The 27,048-nt window shown below is 41.0% G+C and overlaps 1 protein-coding gene across 1 annotated transcript in view; it reads right to left on the reverse strand.

Annotated features, from left to right (window-relative positions):
• LOC149173610 (uncharacterized) overlaps positions 1–26,717 on the reverse strand; it is a 45,446-nt gene extending 18,729 nt beyond the window's left edge. The window contains exons 1-5 of the mRNA XM_089426752.1: positions 26,247–26,717; positions 24,784–26,133; positions 24,431–24,645; positions 24,216–24,313; positions 22,205–24,071 (exon numbers count right to left, since the gene is read on the reverse strand). Coding sequence (XP_089282878.1) covers positions 22,205–24,071; positions 24,216–24,313; positions 24,431–24,645; positions 24,784–26,133; positions 26,247–26,717 — 4,001 coding nt within the window. The remainder of the gene's footprint in view (positions 1–22,204; positions 24,072–24,215; positions 24,314–24,430; positions 24,646–24,783; positions 26,134–26,246) is intronic.
• Positions 26,718–27,048: the final 331 nt, after the last annotated feature.

Genomic DNA, 27,048 nt, shown 5'->3' on the forward strand with positions numbered 1-27,048 from the left:
GAAAATCGTTAAAGGTTCCCCAACTCCTGCTGTTTTGAAAGATCCATTCCCAAAGTAGGAGAGTAAAATGATAGGTTCTTCCTCGAGTGTCAGTGAAGAACCCATATTGATGATGTCTCATGTACGGATTGCGACTCGATCGCAAGATTATGGTAGTAAGAATCCTGTTGATGGTAAAGAAGCAGAATCTTCTCATTCTAATCCATCAACCTCAGCTCCCGGTTCCGATCCACTACAGATCGAGAAACCTAACCCGGACTTGGTAATTAAACCTCCTGCCAAGGGTATACTTCGAAAGTCTGCTTTCAATCCACATGCGAGAGTAGCTCAGAATTATAACATTGTTGAGGATTTAGCTGTTTCACCCTCAGCAATGTCGGCTTTGGAAGTGCTGCAATCATGCCCAGCACAACGAAAATTACTCTTGTCGGCTATAGGAGCTGTTGATATTCAGGACCCGAACCTGATAATCTTTGATCTAGAAAATAGTACACCGCGTCTCCCTCATCAAATGGCTTTCCAGATCCCAGTGATAGTAAAAAATAGGCCTATTCATCAGACTGTAATTGATGAAGGAGCTTCTACGTGTATTATGTCGATTCAGTGTTGGAGATCGCTTGGTTCTCCTTCACTGAACCAATCCCCGACGATTCTTAAGGCCTTTGATGGCCGTGGGTTCCATCCGCTTGGCATTCTACAGGATTTGCCTATAGGGGTTGAAACTTGAAGGAAAAACTGTTAGTCTGGATGTGGAGGTGGTTGATGCCCCTCTAGACTACAACCTTCTTTTGGGTCGCAGTTGGTCTTACGCTATGACAGCGGTCGTGTCATCGGTCTTCAGAGTTATAAAGTTTCCACATAATGGTAAGATCGTGACGATAGACCAGCTGGCTTACTTTTCATCTGACCCAGCCTCTTCAGAGAGTATCCAGCATGTCGGTAAAACGACTATCCCTTACAAGGATGTTGGTGTAGGATTGGTTAAAGATTCCGATTTACTGGGAAATTTTCCCTTTCCTTCGATCAATGCAGACCCTTCATTCGCATCCATTCATATGATTACTTTAGACACTATTATTTACGATGATCCTTGGATTATCCCATCTGAATCTGAAATAGACTCCTTCGGTAATGCAATGCCTGTGAGTCCATATGAAATTGCTTATGAGGCCGTGCAGTCTTTTTCCGACTCCAGTTCAACCCAATTCGACCAAATGAATGTGGTCTGTGAGGAATCACTTTTCACATCAACCTCAGAACGGATAACGTTTCCCGAAGTTGTGTCATCTGACGAACAACTTCGCGAAATCCTAAGTGTAGACGATCTACCATGGGAAGATCTTCATCATAGATCTTCGTTTTTACCTGAGGCTGATGACATTGAAAATGATTTTTCATCAATTTTTACAGCTGAATATGTCAAGGACGCTCAGAATCCCAGGAAACATCCTGATTCAGAGTTGAATTTGGGAAACATTTCCCAAACTATTGCCATCGACATTTCAGTCAAAACCGGAGTTATTGAAAACATTCATATAGGCGCCTCATGTACAGATAACGAAATTCAAACATACAAGGTGCTATTTCAAGAATTCCGCGACATGTTTGCCTGGTCCTATGAGGAAATGCCAGGAATTGTTCCCTCCATTGTTGTTCATGAAATCAAGACCTACCCGGACGCTAAACCCATTCGGCAACGTCTACGTTAGATACACCCTAGGAAAGCGGCTGCGATTAAAGCAGAAGTCGAGAAGCTATTGAAAGCAAGTTTCATTTATCCGATCCCATTAACAGATTGGGTATCGAATATTGTTCCGGTTAACAAGAAACAATGAACAATAAGAATATGTATCGACTATAGGGATATAAATCGTCCTTGTCCAAAAGACAACTATCCTACCCCCTATATCGATCAAATAATTGATGATTGTGCCGGCAATGAAATATTTTCCTTTATGTACGGTTTTTCCGGTTACAACCAAATCAATATTCTACCTGCCGATCAACCAAAAACGGCTTTCATTTGTCCTTGGGGGACATTTGCTTACTGCAAATTACCTTTCGGACTTAAGAATTTCGGAGCCACTTTTCAACGGGCAATGTCTTACGCGTTTCACGACATCAAGCACATTGTGCAACCGTATCTCGATGATTTTCTTGCTCATTCTTTACATCGAGCTGATCACCTTGTCCACTTACGCGCTATTTTTATGAGGTGTCGGCATTATCGAATTCAGTTGAACCCACACAAATGTGTTTTCTGCATAGAAGTGGGACGATTGCTAGGATTTGTCGTTTCAAAATCCGGTATCCGCGTCGATCCCTCGAAGTTTGAAGCTATCATCAAATTGCCTCCTCCTTCGAGTTTGCGCCAACTCCAAAGTTTGCAAGGGAAAGCAAACTTTTTACGTCGATTCATTCCTAACTACGCCGAGGTTACAAAGGGTTTCACCCGGTTGTTGAAGCAAAATGCTCAATTTTCTTGGGATGAGATAGCTCAGAAATCTTTTGATGCACTTAAGCACGCGTTGACCCATGCACCGTTGCTGCATCCTGCCAACTACAACCAGGATTACTTTTTGTATCTCGCCGCCTCCCACTCCACCATTGGAATGGTCTTAGTTCAGGAAGATGAATTCGGAACGGAACATGTGATATATTATCTTAGTAGGACATTAAATCCCACTGAGCTAAAATATTCGCATGTGGAGAAATTGGCCCTGGCAGCTGTTCAGGCTGTCCAGCGTTTTCGTCATTACATTCTTCTCCGTAAAACTACAGTGATTTCGGATTGAAACCCTATGATCTACATTTTGACAAAACAATTGCTAGGGGGCAAGTACTCCAAATGGATTTTTATCCTGCAGGAGTTCGATTTGGAATTCGAGAAGTCCAAGTCTAAGAAATCCTTAGTTTTTGCGGAATTGATGTGTGACTTCCCACGTGCTGACACGGAGACTATGGCAGAGGAACCCATTGCTGATGAATCTCTGTTTCTTATCAACACTTTAGATCCTTGGTATGGGGATATAATCGTCTATCTCCAAACCCAATCCTTTCGGCCCGAAGCTTCAAAGTCGGAACGCCGGAAAATTCGATTCTAGTCCCAACAATACAGAATTATTGGAGATACTCTTTATCGTCGTGGGGCGGATTTGGTTTTTCATCGTTGCTTAACTCATGAAGAGGCAGAAAGGGTTTTGAACGACTGTCATTCTGGAGCGTGTGGCGGTCATATGTCTGGGTATGCCACAGCTTAGAAGGTGTTGCGTGCTGGCTATTTCTGGCCATCCATGTTTAAAGATTGTATCATTGCGGTCCGAAAATGCCACAACTGTTAAGTGTTTGATCGCAAGATGCGCGCACCACCTGTTCCTCTCCACCCTATAATTTCCGTTGGTCCTTTTGCTAAATGGGGTATCGATTTTATTACTTGTAACCCTCACTTGGCCGGGGGGCATTCGTATATCATCCTTGCGGTTGATTATTTTACTAAATGGGCCGAGGCGATGCCTACATTCGAGGAAAGCGGAAAAACAGCAGCGATTTTCGTATTCAATCATATTATTGCTAGGTTTGGTGTCCCACAAGCGATAATCACTGACCATGGGCGCCATTTTCGAAACATTATGATGACAGAACTTACAAGCCAGCTTGGTTTACGCCATGATAGTTCTACTCCTTATTATCCTCAAGCAAATGGTTTGGTTGAATCCATCAACAAAGTTCTAGTTATCATGATCCAACGAATCATTGGTATTCATCGGTCAAATTGGCACAACATGTTATTCTCAGCGCTTTGGGCGTATCGAACCTCAGTAAAAACATCAACAGGGTTCACTCCTTTCCAACTAGTTTATGGTTTGGAAGCAGTGTTGCCCATTGAATGCGAAATCCCATCACTTCAAATGGCTATCGAATTACTCCCAGCTACTTCCGAAGAGGAGAAGTGTCTGTTATACTTAGCTAAATTAGATGAGACTCGACGTGATGCTGCTTTGGCAATCGAGACTCACACAAAAAGGATGAAAGCTCAGTATGACCGTAACGTAACCCCTCGTAATTTTTCGGAAGGAGACCTAGTGCTATTATATGATAAAGCTAACGATAAATTAGGTGCTGGAAAATTCGTTCCCATGTGGCATGGGCCCTACATTGTCAAGCGAAATCTGGCAAAAGGGGCCTATGAGCTGGTAGATTTTGATGGGGACTATTTGGGTAAACCCAGAAATGGACTTTACCTTAAGAGGTATTATGCTTAAATGGTGGGTATGGAGATTTAGTTAGTTCTAGTTAGGTTAATTTTCTTTCTAGCTGGAGTGTTTGCTTAGTTTAGGCTGTGTGCTTAGTTTAAAGAATGTGCTTTTGTCGTTATTCTGGCTTATCTTGGTTTTACTCTTGATATTGCAGATGTCGACGCCTCTCCAAACATACATTGGATTTGCTGATGGTGCTTGTCGTAGTACACGGAATATCTCTTCCGCAGCTTGGGTTATCTATTCGCCCTCTGACGAGTTAGTTTCTATGCATGGGGTGAGCCTCGGTCAAACAACAAACAACATTGCAGAATACAGTGCAGTGATTGAATTATTATCTGAATCTATTTCATTTGGGATTCAGAGTTTGATAGTGAGGTTAGATTCTGAACTCGTTGTATTACAGCTTAATAGAGTCTATGCCATTAGAAATCCAGTGTTATTAAGATTGTTTTTGAGGGTGCGTCTCTTGGAACATGAATTTGATTACATTGAATATCAGCATATTCCAAGGTCTTTAAATACATTAGTAGATGCAATGGCGTCTCGAATGTTAAATAGACATTTGTAACAATCATAAATGTAAATTTATAAACATTTCATCACACATGTTTAACAAAATAAGCTGGTAATAATGATATATATAGATAGGAGTGTGTCAAAAAATATACATCGTCTTCGATCATAGGTTGAAAAACACCTTATGATCGGCAAAAATGATAAGTACAAAAAACCAAAAATGTCATATGTGTCTACAAAAGTGACTAGCCAATCACTGGTGGTGCTCTCTATATGAGACCACTGCCCGCGCTACCCTACACAGGAACCTCCTGAAAGGTCCTGGGACTGCGACCACATAGCGCTGAAGTCAGATAGGAATGTCATCTATAGTGGTCTCTGGTATATCCGCCGTCAGATGCTCTAGATCCTGTTCCAGCTCGGCTAAGGTCTCTGCGGCCGCATCCTGTGGGGCTGGTGCTGGTACAGCTGGTACTCTCCTCTCAAAAGCCCAGAGGTTGGCCGGACGCCGTGGACCTACATCTGCATTTTGAAAATTTGTGCTGTCAGTTTTGAGACGATATATAAAAAACAAAAAAATACATAATTTAAAAACTTGTGAAGAATGAAGTACCTCTGTCGTCCCATTGTTCTCCCTGTGGAAGAAACATGTCCGGATCATTGCGAAAATCCATTCTGGCATACGAAAAATCCTGAATCGCAAAGACCTGGCCCTCTAGCCAGTGAAAGTAACCATCAGGAAATCGCGCAACTGCTGGTCCCTCATCAGGATGCCGGGCCATTACCGTGACCCATCTCGTCAACTTAGGCTCCCGAGGAGCCCCAACTGGAACTGTAAGATGCTGGGGGATTAGCATTGGAACTCTCTCTAGGGCAAAGCTCACAACTAAAGGCCCGTATCCAAAGGTCTTCAGTTGTCCTCTCTTTGCCCTCGTTAGTTGGCCCTTCATATTGGCCAACACAGCATCGCACCAGTTGAAAATGGTGCCTTGGAAGAAATCTATAGCCATCCGCATTTGGGATCCAGTGGCCATGTGCAAAGCGGCAGCGCTGTAGAGTCTGGTAACTGTAAAGGCAATACCATAAGTTCAAGTCGAGATATATATTTGATTTCTATCCCCTTCTCCTGGTTTTGATTGTTGCACAACTCTAGCCGGAGACTAGCAAGGGATTGGCCACCCGGCCTAGTCCCGAATAGAGAGAGTTGCTCGCCCCTGTTAGGCAAGCTAGTGAGAAAGTATATGTCGGAGTACTCTATCTCGAGCTGGTATTCTCCGATGTAAAAACATTGCTCCTGAATGTTCCACCTTTCAACCAGCCACTCTAAGAATGGCACCTAAGACCTCATGCCAGGTATGGCCCAGTACTTATAGAGACCGCATGCCTTTAACGCATCAATAGAAGGTTGATGACCTATTGCGGCCAAATCAACGTCTTCGTGCTCTCTTTCACGCCAATCCAGCATGGTGAGTGACCTACACACCAAGAAACAATAGTTAGAATTCATTAAATAAAATTTGGTTGGTTAAAATTTGAGTTTGGGGTTTCAAAATCCGTGTTTCACGGGGTACGCACCCCGCGTTCAGAACACAGAGCGGCGGTACGCAGCTGGTCTGAAGGCGGGTTGCGTACCCCGACCTTTTTCCCATATATAAAAAAGTCAGGGTACGCAGGTCGCCCATGGGGCACCTGCGTCCCCCGAGAAGCGCATTTTAAAACCCTAAACCCTCCAAAAAATCAAACTAAAACTTGAAATGAAATTCTAAATGGATGAAATTGAAGAAGAGGATGTTGTGAAATACCTGAAAGAGACGGTGCTCGATTCTGACGGTCGGATTCTCCGCAAAGTCCACGGGAAGTTTTCTTGTCAAAAGCCCTTTTCTCAACCTCAGCAGTAAAATGGTAAAATGACATGGTAAAAAGTCTTTTTATAGGTTTTTTGGATGAATGAATGCTAAGTTTGTTTATTTTTCACCATGAAAGGACATTTTTCAATGTATTTTTACCCATCTTAAACAGGTATGAGTAATGTGTCGTTTTTGTGCAGGACAAAAGGACTTTAGAGCAAAATCATCATTTTTCACGAACCAAAACCTCAGAGTCATCTTTTAAGCTCTTTTCTGACTCCTAAAACATGAAAAGGTTGCCGAGCGTTTCTTTTACACTCGTTAAAACGGAACTAAAAGACGGTCCCCTTATAGCTCTTTTCTGATCGAAAAAACAGGAAAAGATTGCCGGGTTTTTGTCGTTTCAAACTCGATATGGAAATAAAACGATGTGTCCTTGATCGCTTTTTACTTTTCAGGTCAGAGACACTAATCATGAAAGTACTCCTTGGTCGCAAGATCAAGCGGTTCTCTCAGGTATTATTTTATACTTTTTCGGGCTTGGGAGACACAAATTTACGAAAAATTTCACCGTGGAGTCTTCTTTAGTTTTTTCAGACTCTCTAAAAATGAAAAACGTCGAGTTTCTCCTATACTGGACTCGTTAAAATTTCACAGTAAAGGACCTGTTCGATTACAAACAGGAACGAACCACTCCTTCTTAGGGTCCGAATCTAAACTAAGTTGGACTCATCCGAAGGATGAGCTTATAATCAAGCATATGTTATCCTCCTCAAGCTTGTAAAAAAATAAAGAGGTACTTGCCAGAAATGGTGGGGGAAAAGAGAGAAGAATGAACCGATTTGTCATCCTTTGTTACAGAAGAACCTTATCACCACTCTTGAACACGACACTTTTCATTCACCTGGGTTGGGAAATCCTTTGCCTTAAAAGTTGATCAAACCACTTTGAAAGTCTTCAACCATTTCCGGGTATTAACTTTGGGTCAATCGTCACCAAGCCATCTATAGTGTCGTTATGTGTTCAAGAGGTCTCTGCAAATAAACCATTCATATGCAAAATACTTGTCATCCATTTGACCATCCCTGAGTCAGTCTTTACAGCAACATTTCTTCAACTTGAACAATGATTTCGTGTTGTGGGCTTGCCTGCAACGAGTCGCCTTCTATCGACATCATCACATTATCTAGAAAAATGACATAGAAATCGACAGTACCTTGAGGTCTGCATGCATCAATGGCAGGTTTCTCACCTTTGACGACAGTTTCCATCATTGACTTTCGATCAAAGGATTCCGTGACGTGTTCGACATCAACCCATTCATTCACATTTCATGGATTGTATTGGGTACTTTGAGAATCATTGACATCACTAGTGGTCTCTCTCACACTTGTTAACAGTTTACATCATTGACTGGTAATCAAGTGGTTTCTACCATGCTCGACATCAACTCATTTATTCGCATGGATAGAATCGTACCAATTCAGGAAGTAGAAATGAAGACCCTGGATCTAGTTTCCACCATCCAGGCTGCGAGGAGTTTTGTATTCATTATACAGTAGACTAATCATAAACAGATGGTTGCGTCCATACTGTGTCTACAAAAGTCTATGATTGTGATGTACTGCAAAATCATTCTTGTATCAGAGTAGTAGTTAGATCATTAGTTAAAGTTTTCAATCTGATTATGGGAATGCCTACCCCAATGATGATATCATCTTATATATGTATTTTGTGTTGAATATTTGCAGGTTCTGACCAGGTTCTCCACAAGATACTCTTTGAAATGATAAAGTACTTCACCCTTCCTAGATCATAAAAACCCTAATCTACTACAAGCTTCGCACTTTAGGGGGCAATCTGTTACACTAAAAAATGTCACCATGACTATTTGTAGTTAGTATGGCTCCATCCACTGTCATACTATCCTCCTTGGCAAGTCTCATGCCTCTGCTCTTCATGTCAAACTTCAAGAAAGAGAGAAAAGTCATTTAAAGTCAATTATCTCTGGTACGCAGCTTCTCTTAGCTTTACCTGCGGGTACGCAACCCAAGTTCACAATACCTGCGTAATTGTACGCTCTGTATGTAAAGGGATGGGTGCATACTCCTGTAAAGGTCAAAAGGCGCAAGTTTCACTCCAAAAAAGTTACTTGTGGTCATTTCTAGAGTCTTCTAGAAGCATGTTTGACGTGTATGAAGCGCCTCCAGATGGTTCATGTATCCCTACCAAAGAGGAACTTATCCCATCAATAGGGGAGCTATCCCATCCAAAGAGGGACTTATCCCATTGATGGTGGACCTGAATGACTTCCTCTAGAGCATTATAAATATAGGCATTGGGCCAAAGGGAGGGGAGGTTGAAAGCTAAACATTCCTAAGGGTAGATGCTTCTGGAATTAGGACTTCCTTGTAGAAGCTTGTGAGGAGAGATTACCATCTTTACTTGTTTCCATTGGGAGGTGGGTGAGCTGATCAGAGTAAGGGAGAACTCTTGTGGACCCTGGGAGGAACTTGCACAACACCAAGGCTCAGGTTGTAATGGTTCCTTTTGTTACCTTTTAATACAAATTAGTCCATTCTTCTCAACAATTTGTTATTAATGAGTTGTTTTATGTACTCCTTGGTCTACATGTTAAATATGTTTTATTTTATGTGATATTCAGGTGCTATTTAATTGTTTGATTGTTGGTGAATGCAGGTTTCGAAGGGAAGGAGGAGCTCATCTGGATCAACGAAGTTGGACTACTACAACAGCGTTGGATTACAGGTAGGATCTAAACACTTGATTTCTCATATTGTAAAAGCATATTTAGGGAAGGATTGCTATTATTTGTCTTAATTGTCATTAGAGAGTCTTAGGATTTCTAGGAAGGTCGGTTGTGTTCGCACTAACGACTCTTTCCGCGCGACAAAAACTTATAAGAAATCAAAAACCAGGAGTTCTCTTTACACCCTTTTCAAACTCATTAAACATGAAAATACCTTAGAGTATTTTATTGTTCAAACTCATAAAAGTAAATGAACAACCATCTATTCAGTATAAGTTTACCCCTTTTATGGACTGAACTAGACTGTTTATGAAAAAGGTATGTGTTGACTAATCATGGTCAATAGATTTATCTCCTACATTATTTTATCCTTTTTTGGGCTTGAGGGACTCTAATTATGAAAATTTATATTGTGGAGATTACTTATGTTTTTCTCCTGACTCCCTTAAACTCAAAAACATTGAGCTTTACTTTCTCTGGACTCGTTAAAATATAAGTTGAAAGTGTTGAACGAGTTTCCTTTTATTTATTTTCAAACTATTTAAACATGAAAATGACATCGAGTTACCCCTTCACCGGACTTGTAAAACTTAAACAGTGCAGGACTCATTAAGCATGACGAGACTAAACCACTCCTTCCTAGGGTTCATTAAAACTACTTCGAAGGACTCATCTAAAGGATGAGCTTACAGGAAAAGCATATTTTATCCTCCTTGTAGAAAATGAAAAGGCACTTTCTAGTAATGGTGGGGGAAAAGTGATAAAGAACTTTTTTTTATTTTTTTATTTTTTATGAAAGGAAGTATGTTTCTCTTGAACATGACACCCCGTCACTTTTTATGTTTGGGTTAGGAAATCCATTTTCCTCTCAGTTGAGCACACCTCATTGAAATTCTTTGATTCGAATGGAAAATGGCATCAACCCATGGTATTCATCCACCCATGTATTCATCCATCTATGGAATTTACCCATGGTATTGCAAGTGGCATCTAGCCATGGTATTTATCCACCCATGGTATTCATTCACCCATGGAATTGACCCATGGTATTGTAACTGAAAAATACTATAAGTAACAAGTCACATTTTTTAAGAGGACAGATTTTCCACCACAATGTAGTCCTTACAGTTATTATCAGTTTTAATAAAAAAATTCTTTGTGGTTTTGTTTATTGGGCGTTCTACTCCTTTTCTTCTAGCAATTTCAATTTTTTCAGTTCTTCGGGGCCTCTCCCCAAAGATCCATTTCAATCTTTTAGATCTTGAGGGCCTCTCCCTCAGATCTGGATCAGTGGTATCGGAGTAGGTTACAATTCCATGGGAATGATGGTTTCATGCATATTTCAGTTTCAAATTTTTGCATCAATATTCAAAAAGCTTCAGGCACGCATTGCGACCTCTATAGAGCACTTTCTTGTGCCAAGTAGGAAGAATTTATTATTTTTTCATTTTTGCATGAGTTTTTTTTGGGTGACAAGTTTGCAGATCATATTTGAAATATTTTGGTGCAATATTTAAAAAAAATAACATATATGGATTCCTTGCGAAAAAATACCAAAATTCAAAAAACAAATCGGCAAAATCAAAGTCTAGATGAGGGAGATATCACTAATTTAAAATCAACTATGTTGTAGAGTTATTTATTTATTTTTATTTTTCTTAACAACTGTTGGACGATGACTCTCCTATCATTTTTTGAAGTTTTTGTGTAGAATTTCATAAAAAGGATTTCATATCTGAGCTTCTCTTTAAAAATTACCCAATTTAAAAAAAAGAGGGTCGAATTGGAGTTCAGATGTGGGAGATATCGCTAATTTAAATTCAACAATTTTTTTAGAACTTTTGTGACGGTGGAAAAATTGCAGTGCGAATCTAAGAATTTAGAGTGTCCAGATAGGGACTTCCAACACATTGGAAGATGCAAAATGGTCCTTCTGTTTCCACAAATAGGTTATATTTAATATTTTGAGTTATATTGACTGAGCTATGTCCATTGTAATTCTGGAGCAACATTCAGAGCAGGTTCCCTTTGGAGACATGCCCTCCCACCCCACTTTAGTAGGCACTTTCTTCACATTCATTAGTTTCAACATAGAAACATTCAACTTGAGTTATTTGGAGACGTTCCCTCCCACCCCAAGCTATTTAGGCACCTGCTACTTCATCAACAACCAATATCACGGTTATGGGTCAGCCGCACAAAATCCTTGTCATCGAAGTCCATTTGCTAGGCCACACACTGCTAGTATCACAGTTGGTCACAAGAATTATAGGGTATCTCTATCCTCGGATCTTCATTTGTCATGGTTATGGGTCATCCACAAACCCACACTTCATTGAAGTCCATTTTCTAGGCCACACACTATCAGTATCACAGTTGGTCACAAGCATTACAGGGTATCTCTATCCTCAAATCTTCGTTCGTCATGGTTATGGGTTAACCACATAAAACCCTTCTCTTTAGTGACTCTTCATATTCAACAAAGGCTTCACAGGAGGGAACTTCACGCAATGGGGACCATTTCTTCTTAAGGAGCGAGGAATGATCCAAATGGAAATGGCATCAATCCATGGTATTCATCCACCCATGTTATTCATCCATCCATGGTATTCATTGTTGGAAATAATACTGAGAGGGGGGGTGAATCAGTATTATCTAGCAAATTACCAAATCTTCCTTATTTGATCTTTTGAATTATTCTTGCATATCAGTACCATAAAACAATGAGCATGAATAAAGAAAATAGACAGTCACACCAAAGAACACAAGATGTAAGGTGGAAACCCAATGCGGGAGAAAACCACCTGCTGCAATATGTCTCTATCTTCTTTCAAGAAATTCTTTTTACAATGATTTTGTGCTGGTGCAGTCCTTTACCAGCACGCAGGCTGCAACCTGCAGAGAGCTACAACTCTCTCTCATTTTCCAGTCTCTCCTGGAAGGGAGCTACAACCCCCTACTTCTTTTCATGAAGAATCAAATGATCAATAAGTATACAACAGATACAGTCCACTACAGATATCAGATTAGTAATTACAGAAATAACCCAGAACACCTTACGAATAGAAATATACAGTCAACAGATCATCTCAAGACAGGGACGCATATTTTATTTCTGTGGCCTGCGACTGGACGCAGTCTACCTTCCGCTGCTCGGCGTGTAGACGCACTGTTCCTCTATGCTTAGCTGCGACCGGCGCACCCAAAGACACTGTCGCACCGCGTCTTTTGCTTCAGAGACGCACCCAATAACACAGTCGCGCCGCGTCTTTTGCTTCAGAGACGCACCCAATAACACAGTTGCGCCGCGTCCTTTGCCTCAGAGACGCACCTGAGCCTTTACTGTACTGCGTCCCGGCGCACTTTCCCTTCACTGAATCTACGTCCCTTCAGATATAGAAGATAAGAGGACTTCAGAACCAACCCAAACACTTAGATCCATAGATCTGATCATGCGCCATAGAGATCACAGTCCATTAGAAGATTCGCCTTCATAGATCTGGACTAGATCTCCCCAAAAGATATTCAACCAAGATGATGCATAATCCAAATGAACTCCTTTGCTTTATATAGGCAAGCTTCTCCCCAAAACATGGAACAATACCATGAGCCGACACCATAGAAACACAAAACCGTCGGCTAGATACCACACAAGAAACCCCCACGTGCTTTTCTCTGCCTTGAAATGTGTGCACTGGGCGGACGCACCTCCTGAACGGCTGGCCTGCGTCCCTGGACGCGGGTTCTGTATGGTATACCTGCGGGGACGCACTGGCTGAACATATTTCCAGCGTCCTTCTTGATTTATCACCTGAATGGGTTTGCCATCAAGGACAACACCTGAATCATAATGCCAACAATCTCCCCCTTTGGACTTGATGGCAACCTCATAATCTTCAGCTTCATTCTCCCCCTTTGACATCAAGGGCAAAGGGTATGCTCCCCCTATGCTCATGCATCTCCAGATATGTAACCAGAAATCCATCATGAAGGAGATAGAGACATATTGCAGCTATTTCCAAGATCTCCTTCTCCATAATGCCAACAATGCATTATGTGCTCCCCCTGAGCCTATACCACCAATAGGAAGATGATCAACAGTAAGATGATGCATCAACAACCCCCAGCTTTTGCCTGAGGTATTCAAAAGTGTCCCTGGGCAACGGTTTGGTGAAAATATCAGCAACTTGTTCCTTAGAAGGAACATACTCCAACTTGACCTTCTGTTCAAGTACTTGTTCCCGGAGAAAATGGTACTTGATTGGTATGTGCTTGGTTTTTGAATGCATAACCGGATTCTTTGAGATGCTGATTGCACTTGTGTTGTCACATAAGATAGGGATTGGAGGAGTACAAGTGATTTGATAATCCTGCAAATTCTGCATCATCCAAAGGAGTTGGGTGCAACAAGATGCAACAGCAACATATTCTGCTTTAGCTGTAGACAAGGCAATTGAACTCTGTTTCTTGCTGAACCAAGAGACCAGTCTGGGACCCATAAAGAACGCACCACCACTTGTGCTTTTCCTGTCATCCACGCTTCCGGCCCAATCTGCATCTGTATAGGCATGAAGAGTAAGATCTGTATCTCTAGGATACCATAAGCCATAATTTTGAGTCCCTTGAAGATATTTGAAAATTCTCTTCACTGCTTGAAGATGAGTCTCCTTCGGATTTGCCTGAAATCTTCCAACTATTCCAACTGCATGCATGATGTCTGGTCGGGTACCTGTCAAATATAGTAAACTTCCAATCATAGATCTGTAGGTTGGTTGATGTACTGCTGCAGAATCATCATTTGCACTGAGACTACATCCTGTGACCATGGGTGTACATACTGGTTTTGCATCTTCCATGCCATATTTCTTCAAAATCTGCTTGAGATACTTGGTTTGAGATAAAAGGATTCCTCCTTTCCTTTGTTGGATTTGCAAACCAAGGAAGTATGTCAGTTCTCCTAGCAAGGACATTTCAAATTCTTTCTGCATGACTGAGGCAAAGCTTTGGCTCATAGCTTCTTCATTGCTGCCAAAAATAATGTCATCTACATACACAACAAGTATTAGCAATTTGTCATTTTCAATTTTTATATATAGATTGCTATCTGCTGAACCTTTTGAAAAACCTTGTTGATGAAGATATTTGTCCAACCGGTAGTACCAAGCCCTTGGGGCTTGTTTGAGACCATAGAGAGCCTTTTTCAATCGGCATACAAGATTTGGATCATTTCCAAGAATGAACCCATCTGGCTGTTCAATGTACACTTCTTCTTCCAAGTCTCCATTCAGAAAGGCTGATTTTACGTCCATTTGAAATACTTTGAAGTTTTGAGAACTTGAGAGAGCAAGGAACATTCGGATGGCCTCAAGTCTTGCAACAGGAGCAAAAGTTTCTTCAAAGTCTATTCCTTCTTGCTGTGCATACCCTTTACAAACAAGTCTGGCTTTGTTTCTAATTACTTCTCCATTTTCATTCAATTTATTTTTGAAGACCCATTTTGTTCCGATAACATTCTTATCCTTTGGTCTAGGAACCAGCTCCCAAGTGTTGTTCTTTTCGATTTGCTCGAGTTCTTCATCCATTGCTTTCACCCAACATTCATCTTTGCATGCCTCTTTCACATTTTGTGGTTCAGTAGAGGAGAGTAATGCCAAATAACTTGAAGCTTCTGCAACTGTTCTTCTAGTTTGTATACCTGCTTCTTTTTGTCCCATGATCTGAGATTCTGGATGGTTCTTTTGAACATATCTGGATGGAGTCTTTTCTTCTATTCTTGTTCGTTCTTCTGCTTCTTCGTGAGGTTCTTCTTGAGATTCTTCTTGCGGTTCTTCTTCTTCATCATTCTGTCTTTGAGGGTAGCTTTCATCTTCTTCGATGTCTTCACGATGTATTTGCCTAGGAATGTATCCCTTCTCATCAACCACTACATCAATGCTGTCAACAATTCTGCCAAGTCTTTTATTGTAGCATTTGTATGCTTTGCTATGTGGAGAATAGCCAAGAAGAATGCCTTCATCTGCTCTAGGATCAAGTTTGCCAAGCTGCTCCTCAGTATTCTTGATATAGCATTTGCTCCCAAAGATTTTGAAGTGCTTTACCGAAGGAGTTTTACCACTCCAGAGCTCATGAGGGGTTTGAGTGCTGTTCACCCAGACATTTGTCTTGTTGAGAATAATAACCGCAGTATGTGCAGCCTCACCCCAGAAGGTTGCGGGGGTTCCTGATTCATCAAGCATAGCACGAGCCATTTGTTGGATTGTTCTGTTCATTCTTTCAACAACTCCATTTTGCTGAGGCGTTCTAGCTGTAGAGAATTCTCTCCTTATCCCATGTTCATCACAGAAATCGAAAAATTCATTTGAAGTAAATTCCCCACCTCTGTCAGATCTGAGGCACTTAATTTTGTGACCTGATTCATTTTCAGCCAAGGCTTTGAAGGTTTTGAATTTTTCGAATGCTTCATCTTTGTGCTTCATAAGTCCTAACCAAACAAACCTGGAGAAATCGTCAATAAATAATATCAAGTATTCCTCTCCTCTAGGTGTTCTTTTCCTGAATGGCCCACATACATCTGTATGTACTAGCTCAAGAGGCATGCTAGCTGATCCTTCTTTCTCTGGAAAGTTAGTCCTGGTTTGTTTTCCAAACTGACATGATCTGCATATGGTGTTGTCAGGAATTTTGATATCTGGAAGATCGCGAACTGCCTGATATTTACATGCTTTCCTTATTTGTGAGAAGCTTAGATGTCCCAACCTTCGATGCCATAACCAGTGCTCTTCATCCTTGCTTAGATAGCATTGTTGTTGTCCTTCTTCAAATATGTACAGATTATTTGGAGTTCTTTTCCCTTTGAGAACTGTTTTCCCTGTATCAAGATCACGAACAAGACATCCATTTGATCTGAATATAACCTCGGTTCTTTGATCACACATCTGGCTGACACTTAGTAGATTATGCTTCAATCCATCAACAAATAAAACATTTCCAGCCTTAACATCTTCTTTTAAAGGAGCAATACCTTTTCCTTTTATAGTTGCAGGAGTATCATTTCCAAAAGAGACTTTCTTTCCCTTTTCTAAATTAGAATAAGACTCAAGTTTTTCTTTATCACCTGTCATATGCTTCGAACATCCACTGTCAATGTACCATAGATTTTCTTGTCCTTCTGCATAAAATGCTATCCCACATCTTTCTGTTTGAGGTTCCTTTATTCTCCATGTTTTGGCGCCTGAGGCTTGTTCCTTTTTCTGCTCTTGTACCTTTCTTTCCGGAAACCTGCTTCTGCATTCAAAGTCTTTATGTCCAAAATTATTGCAAATAGAACATTCAACTTCATTTTCAAGAGCTGAAAAGTTGTTATAGGTCCTTTTTGTAATCCCTGTCATACTTCTTTGTTTTTGAGCTTCCCTAGTCATGATTGTTTTATACGCAACACATTGAGCTGCTTTGTGACCAAAGTTATGGCAAGAAAAGCATTGTCCATTGAAGAAGCTTCTGCGATTATTGGATCTACCAGCCAACTGATTGTAATTTCTATTTTCATCTATTCTTGAACCAAATTGAGAAGATTTTACCTGTGGCTGGTTGTGGCTTTTGTTCACCCTTGAGCTGGATTGCCCTTGATAGTTTCTGTTTGACATTTGTCCCTGCTTTACCTGATGATCTTCCTTGTGCTCTTGCTCATTTCTTCTTGCTGCATCAAGATAACTTTTTGAAGTGGATGCTTGAGAAGTTTCTCCATTATAGCCCAAACCTGTCTTATTTAGTGGAGACCGCTGCACACTGATAATCTCATCCAAAGTTTCAGATCCTTTGACAAACTTGAGATTAATAGTTTTTGTTTTCTCAATTTCTTTTCTAAGACCAACAATTTCACCTTCTAATTTTTCAAGATGTTTTTCTTTTTCATCAATTTGGAATTGTAGAGTATCAATAATCATGTTCTTTTCTTCTATGCATCTCTTGAGTCTAGTAATTTCATCATAAAGGTTATCCACATCTACAGCATCCTCATAATCATCATCTTCAAATGCCATTAACAACCTATATTTATTACCTTGTTCATCTTCATCACTGTTTGATAAGCAATCACTATCTTCATGGGTGTAGTAGCTTTTCTTATTTGCACTCTGTTTCTTGTTCCATCTAATTGGTTCCTTTCCTTTATCCTTATAAGAGCATTTTGCAGCATAATGACCTACTCTTCCACAAGCAAAGCATTTGAAAGGTAGCTTACCTCTGAACCTTCCAGAACCCCTTTGAAGATTTCTGACAAAATTTGATTCTTCTTCCTCTTCTTCTGGAACATGACTTGCTTCATAGTGATCTTCTTTGCCTGATGCTTTAAAAGCGGCTTCCCTTCTGTCTGATGGACCTCCCTTTCTCATTTCATAAGCAGTTAGAATTCCATGCAGCTGAGACATAGTGAGAACACGGAGATTTTCCTTTTCTTCTACTGCAGATACTTTAGATTCAAACTTGGGGGATAATGATCTTAGAATCTTTTGAACTACTATAGTCTCTTTTATTTCTTCACCCAAATTTTTCATACAATTAACAATCTCATCTACCCGAAGAAAATAATTAGCCACACTTTCATCATTGTACATCTTGAGAGTCTCATATTGAATCCTGAGAGTTTGAAGTTTAGCTTCTTTTACCTGTTCATCTCCTTCATAGCTAGTGATCATTTTGTCCCATATCTCTTTTGCTGATTTGAAGTGCATGACCTTCATGAACTCTGTTTGGGATATACTTCCTAATAGAGTACTGACTGCTTTTGCATTTGTTTCATACTGCTTTTTCTCAGCTGGATCTGTAGGAGTAACTGAAGGAAAGGCATAGCCTGTTTCTACAATGTTCCAAACTTCTGTACCAAGAGATTGAAGATATGCAGTAATTCTTACCTTCCAATAATTGAAGTTTGTCCCATCGAAGACGGGTGGCCTGATTGATGCTTCTCTCTCGTATTTGCTCATGATGAACGATCTACCTTCAAGCGATCAAGCTTTTCTGAAGGACCTGCTCTGATACCAATTGTTGGAAATAATACTGAGAGGGGGGGTGAATCAGTATTATCTAGCAAATTACCAAATCTTCCTTATTTGATCTTTTGAATTATTCTTGCATATCAGTACCATAAAACAATGAGCATGAATAAAGAAAATAGACAGTCACACCAAAGAACATAAGATGTAAGGTGGAAACCCAATGCGGGAGAAAACCACCTGCTGCAATATGTCTCTATCTTCTTTCAAGAAATTCTTTTTACAATGATTTTGTGCTGGTGCAGTCCTTTATCAGCACGCAGGCTGCAACCTGCAGAGAGCTACAACTCTCTCTCGTTTTCCAGTCTCTCCTGGAAGGGAGCTACAACCCCCTACTTCTTTTCATGAAGAATCAAATGATCAACAAGTATACAACAGATACAGTCCACTACAGATATCAGATCAGTAATTACAGAAATAACCCAGAACACCTTACGAATAGAAATATATAGTCAACAGATCATCTCAAGACAGGGACGCATATTTTATTTCTGTGGCCTGCGACTGGACGCAGTCTACCTTCCGCTGCTCGGCGTGCAGACGCACTGTTCCTCTATGCTTAGCTGCGACCGGCGCACCCAAAGACACTGTCGCACCGCGTCTTTTGCTTCAGAGACGCACCCAATAACACAGTCGCGCCGCGTCTTTTGCTTCAGAGACGCACCCAATAACACAGTTGCACCGCGTCCTTTGCCTCAGAGACGCACCTGAGCCTTTACTGTACTGCGTCCCGGCGCACTTTCCCTTCACTGAATCTGCGTCCCTTCAGATATAGAAGATAAGAGGACTTCAGAACCAACCCAAACACTTAGATCCACAGATCTGATCATGCGCCATAGAGATCACAGTCCATTAGAAGATTCGCCTTCATAGATCTGGACTAGATCTCCCCAAAAGATATTCAACCAAGATGATGCATAATCCAAATGAACTCCTTTGCTTTATATAGGCAAGCTTCTCCCCAAAACATGGAACAATACCACGAGCCGACACCATAGAAACACAAAACCGTCGGCTAGATACCACACAAGAAACCCCCACGTGCTTTTCTCTGCCTTGAAATGTGTGCACTGGGCGGACGCACCTCCTGAACGGCTGGCCTGCGTCCCTGGACGCGGGTTCTGTATGGTATACCTGCAGGGACGCACTGGCTGAACATATTTCCAGCGTCCTTCTTGATTTATCACCTGAATGGGTTTGCCATCAAGGACAACACCTGAATCATAATGCCAACATTCATCCACCCATGTTATTCATCCATCGATGGAATTTACCGATGGTATTGTAAGTGGCATTTACCCATGGTATTGTAAGTGACATCTACCCATTGTATTCATTCACGCATGGTATTTTCCCATGGTATTGTGACATCCACCCATGGTATTCATTCACCCATTGATTTGGCCCGTGGTATTATGACATCAACCCATGGTATTCATTCACTCATGGAATTGAACTATGGTATTGTGACATCCACCCATTGTCTTCATTCACCCATGGAATTGACCCCTGGTATTGTAACTTAATAATACTATAAGTAACAATTTACAATTTGTAAAAGGAAAGATTGTCCACCTCAATGTAGTCCTTACAATTATTATCTGTTTTAATAAAAAAAGAATCTTTGCGATTTTTTTTATTGGGCATCTACTCTTTTTCTTTTGGTAATTTCAATTTTTTCAAATCTTGGGGGCCTCCCCCCCAAAAGATCAAATTCAATCTTTTGGATCTTGAGCCCCCCCCCCCCCCTTAGATTTGGATCAATCTTCAGTTGGCTTGGGTATTCTTTTTGAGTCAAATGATGCCAACTCATCATGTCGTGTCATTGATATGTTCAAGAGTAGTATAACTTCATTCAAATTACATTTCCATTCGTAGCCTTAAATAACATAAAAAATCCTTGATTCATTCCTAGATTACTCTAAACTGTTATTCTTCAAAACATGACATAAGTTTCATATCGTAGGTCCTCCTGTGACGGGTCGCTTCCTATCGACTTCAGATCATTACCTAGGAATTTGATCTAGAAACATTCAAGACCTTAGAGCCTAGATGCCTTAATGGAAGGTTTCTTGCCTTCGATGATAGGTTCTCATCATTGACCTTCAATATAATGATTCTATGAATGTTTGACATCAACACATTGATTGACACTTCATATATTGTACTGGAAGTACCTTGAGAACCATTTTCATTATTGACGGTATCTCTTGCACTTGTTAATGATTCACATCATTAACCATAATCAAGTGGTTTCTACCATGTTTGACCATGAGACATTCACTCGCATGGCTAAATTGATACTATGAACTGAGAGATGGAGATCAAGACCCTGGATCTAGTTTGATCCATCCAGGTTGCACAGAGTTATTAAATATTCATGATTGTAAACATATATCCATTGATCATTGTGTCCATACTATGTCTTCTATTGAAATGGATATTCATATGTATTTCCATAGTATAACTTTGAGACATTTATACTCTGAGTATGGGAATGCCTACCTCACCGATGATTTGAAATTGCATTGTAACATTTATTTGATTATTTTAGGTCTCTGACTACATTCTCTAACCCAAACCTTGGAATGATAAAGTGCTTCAGTCATCAAACATCTCTTTTAACTTTACACTTTAGGGCGGAATTTGTTACATGTCATTTTGTCACAATTAGGAAAATGATCATCAGTTTGGATCTTTTAGTATCCACAAATGTGTCATAAATAATTCCCCTGCAAAGTTAGAATCCAAACTACCCTATCGAAAGTGGAATATCCCATGGTTCAAAACCTTGTTTTTGGCTTCCTCGCAGTTCCCTAGTTAATTTTTTTCCATTATTACACAGAAGAGTCCATTACAAACTAAACATAAGTGTGTTCTATCTTACACTATGACCTATGCACATCACTTGATACATGTAACAATAAAAAGTGAATTTGATAAGCATTGTTAGTCGTATATATCTGGTGAGCTCTAGTATTGCAGCAATAATGCTGCAACTCCTAGGGATCCCTTCTTTACTTTATCAACCCGGTAGCTCGTAACAAACTTGGAAGCGATGATGTTGTATGCACAAGTACTAGCTCTTACTGCAGATTGTCATTGGATCAGCTGGCACAAGTTCACTAGGAGCTCAAGCCAACTTCTATGAGTTCTCAAAAGAATATTTTACTGTGATGGAAGAAGAATAATTCTATAGGGCTATTCTACTTGCAGAAAGAGAATGAAAACTGAAATGGAACTCAAACCCTAACAAACCCTAGTGAACCCTAATCGTGCAAGAAAAGAGATGGAAACTACTGAAATAGGTGCCATTGATTTTTTTCCGAAGAAAAAAGCCGAGCTTTTCTATTAGTCAGAAATAAAAAAGCTACAAAACGAATGAGTGAACATTCAGCAAAGATTGCTTGTGCCATAGAGATATTCAAATCTCCTCTGTGGTGTCTTTAAGACCATGACTTTTAACAAGAGACTAAAAAGTTCTCCTGACCGCGGCCTGTACAGCCATATCAAAAAATAATAGTCCAAACTGTCTCAAAGTATCTGGGCCTCCTTTTTTTCAGGAAAAACAGCCCAATGCATAATATCAAAAAACAAAAAAACAAACTGTCTCTCCTGCTTCAGGAGCATTTTCAAGCATGTTCAGAAAAGAAAAAGATATATTATGAGTATGGTGGAAGATCCGACACACGGATCTGATCCTGAAACTGCTCTGTTATCCTCCACGAACCCAGAATCTGCTGTAAACCTGCTTTAGAATACCTGTCTGCCTCTTCATTTTTATCCCTGTAAATATGATCAATGGAGAAAACATTAAAATGAAGCTTTAGATTTTGGATTTCTTCTAACAGAGGCATCAACATATAATTTCTGCATCTAAATTTCCCATTGACCCAGTTTACAACATTTGCAGAGTCTCCAAAAATCTGAACTGTGAGGACATTTCTATGAATGAGCCAGCAAAGGAGAAGTTTTAGGGCTGATAATTCAGCGAAATTGTTTGTGCCCATCCCAAGACCCACTGAGGCTTTTAATGAATGTGAGGGACTTAGATGGATTATAATTCCGGCTCCAGTGGTGTTGTTTTGAGCTGCCCCGTCAAAGAAGGCCCAGGGGATGCCTTCTCTGATGACGAATTCCTTTCGCTGATTTGAAGTTGAAGGACTCTCCGGTTCAGGAATGCTAGCTAATATAGCTGAGGCTTGAATTGCAATGACATCCGCTGGGGTGACTTTTTCTTTAAAAATGCATCCATTCCGGGCAATCCAAATACCCCAACAGACAATAGGAGGAAGGTTCCTCAGGTTTTTCTCAGGATAGTGGGACCACCAGAATTCCCAAGCTGCAGATAGATCTTCCCCTTCCCATCTCGCGGTAATGTTCAAAAGTTTTTTTGTTTCCTCCCAGACTTGTCTAGTGAAAGTACAACTCAAAAATAGGTGAGGAATGGATTCAGATTCAACCAGGCATAATGGGCATCTACTCGGCCCCTGCTTGAAGCGAGCTTGAAGAATTTCCCAAGTAGGGATCTTGTTTTTTAAGGCGCACCAGAGAAAGATTCTGGCCTTTTTGGGGCATTTCAGCTTAAACAGAGGCTTCGCCCACCAAACCGGGGGGTCCCATCCCTTTCTTTTCATCAGGAAGTTATAGCCGGCCTTTGGGGAGTAAAGACCAGTCTCTGCATGTGCCCAAACCAGTGAATCTGGAATGTCCTTTAGCCTGACATTTGAACGATTTAGTTCCTGGATGAAACCCCGCCACTCAGCTCTCCAAATGGGATCGATGTCCAAGTCCTCTTCTGATCTCCAAGCCTGTCCCCAGATGGACGATAACTCCATGTTTGCTATTTGATTTAAATTTTTGATTCCTTTTGCGTCAAGATGTGCAATCAGACCAGGAGATAATGCAAACAGGTCATTGCACCCTACCCAAGGGTCCTTGCCAATCCGCAAACTTTCTCCATTCCCCACTTGCCATGCTAAGCCTTGTTCTATAATTTTAAATGCCTTAGTGGTTGCCTTCCAAATGACCGAGAAATTTCTTCCTTTTTTGTTTGGATTTCTGATCCAGTCCTCAAGCGGTACTGGATCAATGTATTTCCTTTTGACTACTCTAGTCCAAAGGTTCTCCGCCTTAACAATTCGCCAGCCTGATTTTGCTGCCAAAGATTGACAAAAATCCACGAGCTGCTTTACTCCCCACCCTCCCCACTCCTTTGGTCTAGCAATCTTATCCCAAGCTACCCAGGGAAGCACAGAGTCTTCCTTAGAACCAGACCACAGAAATCTGCTACAAATCTGCTTGATTTTATGAATAATCCCTTTGGGAATCCATGTCAGTGCTGCCCAGAAGACCGGAATGGCTTGGAGAACTGAATTTACCAGAGTCAATCTACCAGCTCTTGATAACCACTTGAAGCTCCAGTGGGATATCCTTTGTTCAATTTTTGCCACTAACCAATGCCAATCCTGTTTTCGGTATGAAGACGGCTTTAACCAAAACCCAAGGTACTTGAAAGGCCGATCCATATGGCAGGTTTCAAAAGGCAAGTAGGATGTAATTGCAGTTTCCTCTTGCCTGTTGAAGCCTTCCATGATAAAATGAGACTTTCTGGGATTGATTTGAAGTCCTGTAGCTTTCAGAAACAGGTCAATGATGTCTTTAAGAACTTTTATTTCATTTAAATTCCCATTTATGAATAACAATATATCATCAACAAATAGTAGATGAGTTATGAATAGGTTAACAGCAACCTCCAAACCTGTGAGCAAACCTGATCGCTTGGCTTTTAATATCAGTCTACTGAGGCCTTCAGCAGCCAGGAGGAAGAGCAAGGGAGAAAGAGGGCATCCTTGTCTCAGACCTCTCTGGCTTTTGAAAAAATGGGAGGCAGCCCCATTTATCAAAATACAAAAACTTTCATTTGTAATGCACCCCATTATCCAATTTATAAATTCCACCTTGAAACCCAGGTGTGTCAGTAATAACCTGAGATACGACCAGCTAATCCTGTCATAGGCTTTGGAAAGATCAATTTTTAACACTGCCCCTTTTTTCTTTGCTTGTCTGATGCTGTGGATGGTTTCCTGGGCCACCCCTATTGCTTCATGAATTTGCCGACCATCCAGGAAACCAAATTGCTCATTTGAAATACAGCCAGATAAAATAGGTTTCAGACGAACCGCAATGATTTTTGCAATTATCTTGTAAATGGTATTGCAAAGGGAGATGGGTCTGAAGTCTTCAAAAGAATCCGGATTCTCTTTTTTTGGAATGAGGGCAATGAAAGTAGAGTTAAAAGGGCCATAGATTTCTCCTTTCTTTCTAGATTCCTCCACCACCTCAGTAAGCTCATCACCAATAAGATCAAAAAAGTGAGAAAATAGCTCTATAGTCCAGCCATCCGGGCCCGGGCTTTTATCTTTTGGCATTGCTTTTATAATACGCTCTACTTCCTCCTTATCCACTTCCCTATAGAGATTTTTAGCTTCCTCCCCTTCCACAAACCTAGGAAAAGCTTGGGCTGTTCTGATAATTTCGGCTAAAGAGACCCCCACAAGATCAGAAAAGAGAGATTGAAAGTGGCTCTTGCCCAAGGAGGAAATGGCTTCAAAAGAAGACACCTCCCTTCCTTCAGGATCTTTCATTTTCCATATAGTATTTGCATTTTTCCGGCCCTTTGCATAGTTATGGAAGAATTTTGTATTTTCATCCCCAGCTTTCAACCAAATGGCCCTGCTTTTCAGCCTCCACTCCTCTTCTTTGTCCAACAAGATCTTTGCTCTACTCTTTTCTAAAGCCAAAATTTTTTCTTTCGACTCCTGGGTTACATATGCATCCAATTCAGGATCTTCCAGCAAACTTAGAGCCTCCTCAATTTTAACCAACTCCTCATTTTGTTTTCTTCTTCTTGCTGAAGCCCATTCGATGGTTGCTCTCTTAAGCCTTTTTAAATTCTCCATAAAATGGCCTCCTTTGTTGTCCGGAGAATTTGGTCCCAAATGTCTCCAGGTATTCCTGAAAAGCTGTTGATAAGACTCCTCCTGTAGCCAAGAGGCATTGAATTTGAAAGGTGTGGCCGGCTTGGCAGGGGGCTTTGAGAATTCAAGGAATATGGGAAAATGATCCGAGTTTCCCCCTTCCCCCACCCATTGCCTGAACAAGGGAATATATGAAGCCAGTGGTTCATTGATGAGCAAACGATCCAATCTCTTTGCAATTCTCCCCTCTCCCGTTCTTCTGTTCCTCCAAGTCGGTTTAGCCTTTATAATATTTACATCAATCAATTTAAAAGTCTGAAGAGCTTTTGAGAAAAAATCTGTCAACGGGTCTTCCCTCGCAGAGGGTCCCCAAGCTTCTGCAATCCCCAGGGAGAAATTTAAATCACCCCCTATTATCAGGTTTTTATCTGTTAAAAGCTCTTTAGAAAAAAAGTCATTCCAAAAAGAGACCCTACCCTGACAGGGTCCATACACATTTATAAACAACAAAGGCTGATCAAAATCAGTCGAGAGAATCTCCATACCAAGAGCATGGGGCGATCCCCAGCAATTTTGAACCTTAAATCTTCCTTCCTTGAAACCAATGGCAAGACCTCCAGAGTGACCAGCAGCATCTAGTGCAATGAAAACCCAACCCGGAAAGAGGGATCGCAAAATGGTTTCAACTTCAGCACTTTTGCCCAGGGTTTCCTGGAGAAAAACTAAATCCGGGTTGTGACGAGTGATGAGATCTTTCAGAGCTAGTTTTTTGGGTTTACTAGCTAAACCCCTGCAATTCCAAGAAAGACAAATCATTTGATAACCGTCTCAGGGGTTTTTGCTGCTCTAAGCGCCCCAGGGATCGACATTTGTTTCCCGTCAGCCACATCAAATTTTGCCTTAACTTGTGCTTTTGAAAAAAGGGATTTCTGCCCTCTGCCTTTCTTAGAGGTGCCCTTAGACGTCTCAGGACTAAGACCACCCACCGTCTCTAGGATGTCATGGGTGAAAGAGGGTCTCTTATGGTGAGATCTGAGGTTATAATGTCGGACAGCAGACGAACTACCCAACCCCTGACACTTCTTAGGAAGATCCTCACAGTTCAGATTTAGAGAAGGGATAGCTTTTGATAGTGATTCAATGTTTTGTAGAGGATCATCTAAATTTGGAACCATAGGTACATCCGACACTATGTCACCATTATAAGATTCAGAATTTACAGAGAACAATAATGGAGAAGACTGCATACCGGATGGGGCTTCCTCAGATGGGGCGACCAGAGCTGCTTCCGGCATTTCTGGGTGAGACTAGACTTCTGCATCACGATCCGCCATCTCCTCCTTCCGCGGCACGCCTTCTTCCGACAGGTGAAGAGGGTCTTCTTTCTGATGATCTACCTCCGTGCTGTTTGCCTTCATCTGAACCTCGGGTTTCCCCAGCATTCCCTCCCATTCCTCTTCCTTGTGCTGTGCCTTCCTTCTTCTTTTCCCCAGCGGGCAATCCCTCGCTAAATGCCCGTACTCATGACAGCAGTGGCATCTGAAGGGGAAAAGTTCATAATCTAAGATCTGCTCGTAAACATAGTCCTTATACTGCAGTGTAAACGATTCAGCAAGCCCTTCCGTC

The sequence above is a fragment of the Pinus tabuliformis genome, chromosome 4_2, assembly GCF_031772625.1.
Source record: "Pinus tabuliformis cultivar Carrire ecotype Pingquan chromosome 4_2, CPIR1, whole genome shotgun sequence".
NCBI classification, from domain to species: Eukaryota; Viridiplantae; Streptophyta; class Pinopsida; order Pinales; family Pinaceae; genus Pinus; species Pinus tabuliformis.